General features: G+C 43.6%; 1 protein-coding gene across 1 annotated transcript; it reads left to right on the forward strand.

The window, feature by feature from the left end:
- The first annotated feature begins 972 nt into the window (after positions 1-972).
- On the forward strand, positions 973-11,213 carry DR1 (down-regulator of transcription 1). Its single transcript, XM_033151543.1, has 3 exons — positions 973-1,461; positions 7,408-7,571; positions 9,205-11,213. The coding sequence occupies exons 1-3, from the start codon at positions 1,242-1,244 to the stop codon at positions 9,349-9,351; spliced, it is 531 nt and encodes a 176-aa protein (XP_033007434.1). The 5' UTR covers positions 973-1,241; the 3' UTR covers positions 9,352-11,213.
- The last annotated feature ends 583 nt before the right edge of the window (positions 11,214-11,796 follow it).

The raw sequence follows: 11,796 nt of genomic DNA on the forward strand, positions 1-11,796 counted from the left end.
AGTCCAACCCTGTGTAAAGCATTAATCTTTCGCCCAACTTGGGGCTCGAAACTACGACCCTGAGGATTGAGTCTCACGTTCCGCCGACTGAATAGAAATACTGACTTAAAAATAAATAAATCACACAACTAAAAGGATACACCATACAGCGCAATGTTATAGTTTCAATGGAGTTTACTCCCAGGCGACGTAATCGCAGACGGCAGCATGGTGGCTTTAAAGGTTCTTTCCTAGCTAGAGCAGCAGTCCCGGATCTAAGTTTCTGCGCCTGCGAAATTCCGACGACAACCCGTCGTCCGGGACTTCCAGCACCACCGAGGAGGAGATCCGGAAGGGCTTCGGCGCACGCGCGGCCGTACTACCCTCGAAGGAGCCCCTTTCCGACGAGATGGCGGAAAACTACACTCCTGCTGTCTCGGCCAGTGTTTCCCCAGGGCTGTTATTGGACTACAATTCCCACCATCCCTGACCACCTGGTCCTGCTAGCTAGGGCTGATGGGAGTTGTAGTCTCCCCCCAAAAAAAGCCCTGGAGACCCAAGCTGTGGGGTGGGGACACTGGGCTAAGCAGCCTGAAGAGCCAGTGAGGGGACAGACAGGGGTCCACGACCGCGTCCAGACCCACACCCCATCCGTGCACCACAAAGCCGCTTCCGGGCCAGACCGGAAGCGGAACTGGCGGCGTGAGTGAGGAGGAGAGTGGGTGAGAAAAGCGCAAGGAAAGCGCTTCCGGCGGAAGTGCCGCGCGCCGCAGCCTTGTGTGTCGGCTGCACCTCGCGAGCCTTTCAGCAGCCTCGTTCCCTGCCTGCCGCAACCGTCGCGCGGCGCGTGAGGAGGGAGGGAGGGAGCAAGGAGTCGGAGCCGCTGCCAGCGCAACGCGGAGAAGCTCGCGCCGCCGAGCCGCCGCCTTCTTCGCCGGCGGGTTGTCATCCCGGCTCCCCTCCCCCCCCCAAGACCCACTCTCTGAGGCGGCAGCGCTGACGGGACGCCTCCGGGAGCCTGAAGGGATGTTGTGGCGGAGGCGGCGCCGGTGGTCGCCGTTGCTGTAGTAACGCCCGCGGCTGTGGAGGAGCCGCCCGGGGCGGGACGACGAGGGGGTGACCGCTTCCCGCCTCCCGTATCGCTCTCGGTCCCGTTCCTGGCAACCTCGGCGCGGGGCGGCAGTTGGGCCGCCCCAGCCGTCTCCGGCCCGGACCCGTTCCCCTTCCCCTGCCTGGGCGGCCTTTGACGGGGCTTCCCCGCGATGGCTTCTTCCTCCGGGAACGACGACGACCTGACCATCCCCCGCGCGGCCATCAACAAGATGATCAAGGAGACGCTGCCCAACGTGCGGGTGGCCAACGACGCCCGGGAGCTGGTGGTAAACTGCTGCACCGAGTTCATCCACCTCATCTCCTCGGAGGCCAACGAGATCTGCAACAAGTCGGAGAAGAAAACCATCTCTCCGGAGCACGTCATCCAAGGCAAGGGGCAGCCTGCGGACGACCCTATTCCGGGTGCTCTCTTACTTCTTTAGTGCGCAACCGGAGGAAAGCCCTTCACTTGCTACCCTCTGGTCTCCTGCTGTGGGGTGGCTCAGTCGGTAGAGCATCTCGGTCTCAGGGTTGTGGGTTCGAGCCCCGCATTTGGGCAAAAAGGTTCCTGCATTGTAGGGGGTTGAGCTGGGTGACCTTTGGGTCCCTTCCAACTCCACCATTCTGTGATTCTCTGTAGGCTTTCTGTTGCTACAACTTTAGAATTGGTTAAGCAGCGCGTCCAACCACCACCACCACCGCATTCTCACTGTGTGCTGTGTAGCAGAGAATTAAGAGGGTGGATTGCCTGGAGGACTGGTGAGCTGTAGACTATGTTAGATAAACATTTCACCCCTTCAGGCAACTGTGAAACATTTGCTGAGAGCTACAGCCTCATTAAGGGCTAGAAACGCAGAAGCTCTTTGTTTGTGGCATAAACTCCCAGAAACATCTGAGAAACTTGCTGGTGTCAGTTGAACTTCCAAGTAAAGTTATTTAAAACTCCTTGCAAATTATAGCTATAGGTTTAGTAAAGTGAACACTTTTTGTGTTTAGCTACATGAATCTGAGTTGAAGTAAAAAGCCTCTTGTTTGGGGGGGGGGGTTAGAAATAGGATGTAAGAGTTTAAAGAGTGTTATGAGGGGAGTTTGCTATTATGCAATTGTTCTCACATGTGTTCATTTTTTTTCATTTAGCTAGATTTCTAAACCACTGTTCATCAATTAAGGCTGCAATCCTAACCCCACTTACCTCAATCGGACTTACTTCTTTGTAGACGTGGTTAGGATTGAACCGTAAGATCCCAGGGTAGTTTACAACAATTAGATCAAAACAATAAAATACAATATGTTAAAATCCCAGGCAATATTAATTTTTAAAATTGTTATTTATTGAATTTATATACTGTACTGTCCTATACCCGCAGGTTTCAGGGCAGTTCACAGGATAAAATCAGAATATAAAACAACAAAATACATAATCAAAATAAAAACAACTACAACCCGATAACCCCCCCAACACATTTTAAAAGGCATAGGATGTCAATGACATCAGTCATAGCCAACATTACTATAGATTCCTTGCAGTTCGTTGGAAACAACTTTTTCCTCTATTTATTTCCTTATCTAATTGTTTCCGTTTTATAAAACAAGATGATTTTAGTCAAATATATATAGTTGCTCTTTCCTACAAAAAAGGACCAATTTCATTAGGCTATTACTTTGTTTTATATTAGTTTACCTTTAAAAAATTCACGTTGCTCTTGTCTGTCAGAACTTGAGTGTTCATGATAATTTTTATGTTCAGCTCAGCATTCAGAACAGCAAAAAGTGAAAGTAACCGGAGTCTTGGTTTCATTCAGCTGTTGTTTAATGATACTACTTTCAGCATTAAGAAATGTAAGATGCCTGAAATGAAAATCCTGTTTTTAGAGTGTTAAGAGCAGTACAGCTGGATTTGATCAAGGGCCTGTCAAGTTCAGCATCCTGTTTCCCAGTGTCTTTGGGAAGCTCTTGAGCAGAATATGAAGATAATCATCATTTCCCAACAACTGGTATTCAGTGATATACTGCCTCTGGGCCTGGAAGTAATGTTAATAGCTATAGCCTTTTGGGGTATTACTGCTTCATCTTGACTTTTGTGCAGTGCTGCACCAGAGAAGTTCTGCTTGCATAATGGCACATTCGTATCAGCTATGCCCCCACAAAATCGGCTCTGGAGCTCCCCTCAACCCGCTGGAACTGATTTTGAGGTCACACAGGGAGGGTTGAAGTGGACAGGAGAGAGAGAGGAAGTTCTACGTGAACAGAAGTCTGTTGCATGCACAGAGCTGTAGCACAGGAAATAGCTCTTAAACCTTTTTTATTGTAATAGGAAGACCCTAATACGGGAAGATACTTTGGATGATATACAATGTTAAGTCATTCTAAGAGCAGACCCACTGAAATAGTGGGCTTAGAAGTATTTGGATGTCCCCCTATATTGAGAGTTATGTGCCACTAGTGCAAAAATGAATTCCCTGACATATGTAAATTATGCTCATTTCTAAGGTTCCTTTGCATAATTGCAAACTGTTGTTATGGGAGAAACAATGAGCAATTATGAGCACTGAAATGATGAACACTGGTTAGGCTGCTTAGTTTCATCTGTCTGTTGTAGAGCAGCCTTTCCCAACTGATGCTGTACCAGATGTTGTTGGATTCCAACATCATCCCCAGCCAGCAGGGTCTGTGGCGAGGGATGAAGGGCAACCAGCTGGGGAAAGCTGCTCTATAGAGTTTCATCTGTTTTTGAATGCTTATCTTTGCAACTTTGAAAACACATATCCAAAAATGAAAACTAATGTCAGGATGTTGAAATATGAACCCGATATCAAATTCTGCATTTTTTCTGGTAGAACACACAGAAAGCTCTGGTTTCTTTTGAGTACAAAGTTAACGGGCTTGTAGAAAACTACACAGGGCCCACACACATTCAGTAAGTAAAGTCTCCAACTCATCATTTTGTGCTGGGTTGGATGATCGAAGAGTAGAATTGAGGTTTCCATATATAGGTGCAATATACACCATAGGTTATTTCACTGCTTTTCAATAGGTGGGTCAGCACCCGCTACTGGATCACTACCTGATCTAAAATGGGTTGCAACAACAGCACTGCCATCATACAGATGGTACCATCATTCATCATACAGATGCATGGTAAAACTATTAAGGGCTTCCACATTGATGGTTCAGTTAAAGGAGAATCCCAGGTCTGAAAAGGTTAAAAATTGCTGACTTATTTAATTCACCTTTAAGATCTTCCATCGTCTTGCAAATAACAATTACCACTTCCTAAGAGAGCACCCCAGTGGATAACTGATGCCATGGTGGCAGTATACATAGGGTTCTTTCTAACTTCTGGCCACAGAAACATTGGTATTTGACCACTTACAGAACTAATAATCATAGAATCGTAGAGTTGGAAGGGAGTATGAGGGTCATCTACTCTAACCCCCTGCACTGCTGGAATACTTTGCTCAACATTGGGCTCGAACCCATGACCCTGAGATTAAGAGTCTCACACTCTACTGACTGAGCTACAGGGGTGGGGAACTTTCAGCCTGCAGGCCTAATTAGCCCCCCAAGGCCTCCCCATTTAGCCCACCAGGCTTTTTTGACCAAGCTATGCCCATCTGCTGCACACCTGACATCAGGTGTGGGGAGAGGTAAAGTGACTGAACCAAGAAAAGGGTTTGTGGGTGCAGCTGATTGGGGGCACCTGCAAAGCCCTTTGCAGGGTTGTTTGAAGTCCTGACTATCAGCTGGTTGGGCCTCAAAGTGCAGTGCTTGTTGGGGCTTGAAGAGAACCATGCACAGCCAGATCCCTGACAATCAACTGAGAACGGCTGGCACTAGGGTGTCTGCACATGTCTGTCCCGTAAACTGTTTTTCACTCTTTCCAGTGGTGTTACCACTAAACCACAAACTGAGTAAATTGGGCCACTGCACTTTTGGTTTTGGTTTTGACTTCTTATATTCACTGTGCCTGGCTTAAAATACCAAGACAGAAGCTGTGCAGTATCTCTCTGCAGGTTTGGAGCTTATGTCCCCTCCCTTTCAACTGCTTGCTATCACATGTCGAATTCTGTACTATCTTTGCTGAAAGTTATTTGCATCTAGCTTAGTCATTTTTGTTTGCATTTATCAACAATGCTCAATGTAGTCATTGCTGTTAATTTTTCTTCTCTTTAAATTAGAAGTTTTAACTCTTTTTATATGTTGGGTATAATTTGCACACCATGCAAATGAGGAGGGATAGCCTCAGATGGTAGAGTTTGAGACTTAACAGTCTCTTAATATCAGGGTTGTGGGTTCGAGCCCCACACTGGGTGAATGATTTCTGCATTTGACTAGATGAGTGTGTGGTCCCTTCCAGCTCTACAATTTTTTGAATGTATTTCTATGGAGTGATCCACCCATTCAGCAGTGCATTCCTTTAGGTTTGCTACTGCTCGGTTTAGAAATAAATATTTATTATATCCTGCAGGTCCCAATCATTCTCTTGGATCCACACATGCTTAGCTTCAACACATCAGGCATTCTTAGGCTCTTTTCATGTTTCCCAGTGTTAAACATCTTGTGTGTAAGTTGAATCCAGGCTGTCATGGAAGGGACTTAGATCCAGTGGAGGCTGCAGCTGGAGGAAGACAATTCGCTGCTGTCACTGATTTCCACTTCCGTTGTAAACCCTCAGCATCGTATCCCACTGTTTTGGAGGGTTTCCCCAATCCTCCAGAGCAGATTTTTAGGGGGCTGCATAGGAAAGGGAGATCTGGTGAATATCAGCCCCCTCCATTTGTCAGCATTTATTTTATTTTTTAACATTGATAGTCCACCCTTCATGAAAAGACCAAAGGGCAGTTTATAATATACATGATAAGCAATATGTCAGTACATAACCTAATATCCATACAATACAATAAAACCAGAACAGTTATATAAAAACAGTTCATACTAATAAATAATACATAGTTATTACTTATTAGTCATCTCAGCATTGAACTCCACAACGCCTGTAAAATGCAGTGTTTCATGGCATAAGTTAATACCTACTTTTATCAGGTGCAATTATGAAAGATAATGCATATCTAGTAACAAAAGCCTTCTGAAAAAATGGAGAAATCAGCAGCAGAATATCTAAAGTGCAGAAACAGTATGCAAGTACTGTACATATACTTCTCTGTAAAAAAAGGTAACGGTACCCCTGACCATTAGGTCCAGTTGCAGACGACTCGGGGGTTGTGCGCTCATCTCGCTCTATAGGCTGAGGGAGCCTGCGTTTGTCCGCAGACAGCTTCCGGGTCATGTGGCTAGCATGACTAAGCCGCTTCTGGTGAACCAGAGCAGCACACGGAAACGCCATTTACCTTCCCGCCGGAGCGGTACCTATTTATCTACTTGCATTTGATGTGCTTTTGAACTGCTAGGTGGGCAGGAGCTGGGACTAAACAGGAGCTTACCCCATCACGAGGATTCGAACCGCCGACCTTCTGATCGGCAAGCCCTAGGCTCTGTGGTTTAGACCACAGCCCCACCTGTGTCCCTCTCTGTAAAAAACTAGCTATTAATCCCTACGTCCAACCTCAGAAAATGAGGAACCCAGCTCTCACCTGGGAGCTTTCCTTTGCTCTCTAAATCTCTCACCTTGGGAAATCTTCACTTCCTTTCTTCTCACTCAGAACCGTCCCACCATCAGTCTGCCATTTTCATTGGGCACTTGCCTCCTGTTGCACCCCATGAAGGGGAGGCATCAGAGGGGTAATTTCCTGTGGAGTTTCCCCCTCAGCGTGAGCCCCACTAGCAACAGCCTGTCATTGGACAGCCAAGTGCCTGCAGAATGCCCACCTTCTCTCTCCCCATCTTGAAAAACACCTCAGGTTGGATAGTCTGATTTGCTTGCCTTTGTGCAGCAGCAGCAGCAGCAGCAGCTAAACAGTACCATCTCGTGTACCAAATTGCTGGTAAAGTAGAAAAGGCTTCCCTGTCAACTTGCATATATCCACACCATACAGTCTATAACAGATTGTTATTCAGCTAGTAGAGGGATAGAAGTAAATAATATGTCACTTCCGAGTGCTGTCCAGTATAAGGAATTGTTTTTGATAAAAGGTAAAGCTTGCTTAAGTGAAGCTTCAGATCATATGTTCTTTGTCCTTTTAAAAGAAGTGGCCTGGCTTAGATATGTCAATCTGTGGATTTTTGTAGTCCAAAATTACTCCCCCTTAGAAGGCAACATTATATAGCAATCATTGTATGTTATTTGTGGCAGTGGCAACTGTGTCTGATAGGTTAAGTTGGTGTCATGTTGCCTAAAATGCTTGAATTTTACTAACTAGAAACCTTTTTTTACCCTAGCACTTGAAAGCTTGGGTTTTGGCTCCTACATCAGTGAGGTAAAAGAAGTTTTGCAAGAATGCAAAACCGTAGCACTAAAGCGAAGAAAGGCTAATAATCGTTTGGAAAATCTTGGCATTCCTGAAGAAGAGCTCCTAAGGCAGCAACAAGAGTTATTTGCAAAAGTAAGTGAGGAAACAATATATGCAGTGCTTATCTTTCCACATTGAATTGTGGAAAGATACACAGTTTGTGAAGATGGATCAGCTAAGCATCCTAGACTTGGATATTGCATACAAATCTAAATTTTGGAAATGACTTGAGTTTTCATTCTTTGAATATGCAAAACTTGATTTATTCAGCTTGGGTATAAATGGATGTGACTGTCTCAGTATGTATTAGTACTTGCTTGAAATAGCTACATCAAATAATGTGTCAGTGCAAAAATATAGGGTTGCATCCGGACTTAGTCATGCTTAGAGTATACTCAAGTGAAATCAATGGGACTTCAGTTGGTTACGACTAACTTAATTCTCATTGATTTTGTTGGGTCTCTTCTAGGTACAGATAATTTTTGGGAAGTAATTTGGGCTGTAATCCTGTGCACACTTATTTTGGAGTAAACACCATTTGATTCAGTCAGACTTCCTTGGTGTCCTTTCCGCTTCAAAATCAGGATATCATTAAAAGCCTGTCTCCCAAAATCCATTTCTGACAAGGGTTAATGTAATTGAAATGGTATAGTTACAGGTATAGGTTTTGGGTTCTCTCTGATTAATTCCAGATTGCCAAATCTATCTGGAGTTATACATTAAGCATACCTGACAGCAATCCAAATGGCTGGGAGTAAGGGTTGGATTAGGTGAAGGTGTCCATATGTCCTGCTCTCCTTGCTCAGCTGGCCTCTTGCTGGCTGCACGTGTGGGCAGGTATGGCCCCTGCTAGTTGTATCCCCGCCAGTGGAAATCTCTAAAATTGAGTGTTCTGAAGGAGGGGCTGAGTTGGCTGAAAATCCACTGGATTCCAAGACACTCTGTGTCCAGAGTCCATTTGCTGAGCCTGCCTGAAGCCTTAGTTGACAGAACTGTTCCTGCTTTTAAGCCCTTCTTAAAGTTGAAATGGGAAATATGCAGGAGTCGAGAGGGAGAGGAATGCATTCCCTCTTCTCCCCACAGCAAAAGAGAAGTTGTGGAGGGGAAACCAAATCTGACTAGTACAAACCCCTTCCTCCAACCAACCTGAAAAGTGCAGTGGGACAGGGGAAATGATCTCTTTCCCATTCTCCCTGCACTGTCTGAGAAAGACACTCTTCCATCCCTTTAGGGCAGGGCTTCCCAAACTTTGGCCTCCAGCTGTTTTTGGACTACAGCTCCCATCATCCCTAGCTAGCGTGACTAGTGGTCAGGAATGATGGGAATTGTAGTCGAAAAACAGCTGGAGACCCAAGTTTGGGAAACACTGCTCTAGGGAATTTTAGCTCTTCCTAAAGTTCTGTACCTTTGGAAACACTTTTTCTCATGAACATCCCTCATTTGGAGTTTGTGTCAAACCCAGCAATATCTTTTTTTAAACACGATGGGAGCTTTTTAAGTGCTGCAGGGTTAGGCAACCTATGGACCCACGGGTGGTGTTGTTGTTTCACTTGTGAAGTAATGCTTGGAATTTCTTCTCTTGAAACAGATCACAAGAGGATGCCTTAATGTTCTTGGCTTACCTCTTGCACTGATCTCCCCGTGTGCATGTGCGTGTGTGTGTGTGTGTGTACGCAACTGTGTTAGGTCATGCTATAGACACTGAACTTATGGTTTGTGTCCCTAGGCTAGACAGCAGCAGGCAGAGCTAGCCCAGCAGGAATGGCTACAAATGCAGCAAGCGGCCCAACAAGCACAGCTTGCTGCTGCCTCGGCCAGTGCATCCAACCAGGCAGGCTCTTCTCAAGACGAAGATGATGAGGACGACATTTGAAATCTTTTGGGATGAGTTTCAGTCCCCGCAAGGAAATAGTTTTCTCTGGTTTTGCTGTGCAGGACATGAATGCTTGCCCGTAACTTTTGTCTGCATCTTGGACCGGCCATTGGTATTTTAGGGATGTCTGCTGTTGTGTGCTGTACATGTCGAAACTGTCTCTTTGAACTCTTGAAGACTTAAGGTTCAGTATCATATCAACTTCGGATTTTTAATGGTGTTTATGGAAATTTTAGATAGCAGTGTGTCACTTATTTGATCAACAAACAGTGTTACAATAAAGTTTATAAAATATAGCAAAATTTATACAGAGGCTCTAAATTCACATTTGCATTTCTCTTCCCTTTTAACCATAGAATCTTATGTAGAAATTTTTAATTTGGGTTTTGTTTTGGTTTATTGGAACGGAGCAGCCAAGCAAAGGGTTCGGCATAATTGAATTCTTTGTCTTCAAAAACTATATATATATGGCAATATATACTCTGTGCTCATATACCACCAATCTTGAGAAATGATATGTTTTTGCCAAACTAGGAAAATGTATGTTTAATAGTTGTACAGATTGAATTCCTTTTGTATAGAGGTGAAAACAAACCCAATACTTTATTATGTCATCAATTCAGTGTCATGAGCAACATTAATATTTCATTTCAAATATTGTCCTCTTTGAAGAATTAAATCTGTTCCTGTTTCGCAGCCATTTAATTTTAACTTTAGGTGGTATTAACATGCATCGTGCATGTTCCAAGTGTTCAAATGGAGTTTGGTGGAACAGAGTTGTTTTAATTCTGTTTTGACTCAGAATGCTGAAATAGTCAGCAAATATTGGAACTAATAAGCATGCTTGCAATGAGAGGAATCTTCATTTAACTCCAATTTACTTTTTTTGTCAGCTCAATATTAACACGACGTTTTCAAGACTAGTGTATCAATAGAGACGTTTTATCCGTGAAACTGGCTGCTTCTACATTAGAAACTAGTAGGCTACTAGTTCTAAGTGTTGCAATTCCAAGTTCAGTTTGGTAACTGACTGAGCCCCAAGACTGACCAACAAGACCTGATTATTCTGGGGTATTATGGGTGTGGATTTTTATATATAACAATGCTTAGATTGTTATTTGTGTTGATAATAAGGAACAGTAGAGTCCATTTTAGAATCTGAAAATATACTTGAAGATACATCAGCATATTTTTCTGGTACAGTACTTGCTTGCAGGGAGGTAGAATCTCATGCATTGCATATTAATGCATCATGCAGCATTACCAAGACTGCAATTTTTAAAAAACTTTCTAACACAGCCTTGATGGCTATAGAAAATTATGCAAGAGCTGAGAATGAATGGAGAAAGTCTTGTCTCTGAAGCAGAGAGCCAAACTGAGAGTCAAATTACGATCTTGAATTGCAGTTAGTTGAGTTTTATGGAGCTTCACCTGAAATAACTTGCACCCTTATTTATACACTGGTAGCTGAGAGATAAATTAGTTTGAATGTTAAGCTGAAACACATTTGTGGGTTCAGCAGGAAAAGTATTGGGGCAAAATCTGGTGAAAGATCGTCTTCATGAAGGTTGAAGTACCAAAGGTAGAAACACTAGGCTAGTAAAACCATGTTAATGTGCAGTGTTGGCTTTTCTAATTTGTACTGTAACACCCTTGCCCTTCCTATTTGAAATAAGTCTTCTTTTTTAAAGAAAGATATACATTTTCACACTTCTTTTCTGATGCAGAATTCAGGTTAATATTTTACTGCATCTGGTATGTATCATAATATGTTTGAATCCCTGTGACCTTTCCTTTGGACATTCTTGTGCTTTTTCATATGCTGTATTCCTCAAGCAATAAAATTCAAATGTGTTTTTATATTCCATGTTTCAATATCCAACTTTCTCGGTTTGTCATATAATAGAGAAACTTAATTTTGTTCTGCCATGAACCAACTTTGCAAACTTCATGGGATCAAGATATTCTCACCAAAGAGATGCCTATAATCGTCCTTCATGTTAGGGGCTGGTTCTTTGCAATTTGCATAATTTTCTTCCAGGGACAGAACGTATTCTGTCTAGTCGCATCACGTACAGTTTGCTCATAGATCCTGTACCATTTCAGCACGTTTTGGACTACCACGCTAATCACACTTACCTGGGTGTCAGCCCCAACAGGACTTCCAAGTAGACAAGGTTAGGAGTGTGCTGTTTTTTTAAAAACAAATCTGTCCAAGTGAGTACTTTTTGATTTGTTTAAGGAACCACATTAATTTAATAATTAATAATCCAAAAATCCAGTATATATATGGAGCCTTCCCCTGATGGGAGCTTCCATTCTTCTCCATGATAAATTTCTGGTATGCAGAAATATGTATGTGCTGTATTTTCATCTCAAGCAGGATTAAATTCATTGTGTATAGAATGCTAGATAGATCACTTTTTTCATGTCAGTTGTAATTCT

This window comes from Lacerta agilis, chromosome 6, assembly GCF_009819535.1.
Source record: "Lacerta agilis isolate rLacAgi1 chromosome 6, rLacAgi1.pri, whole genome shotgun sequence".
NCBI lineage: Eukaryota > Metazoa > Chordata > Lepidosauria > Squamata > Lacertidae > Lacerta > Lacerta agilis.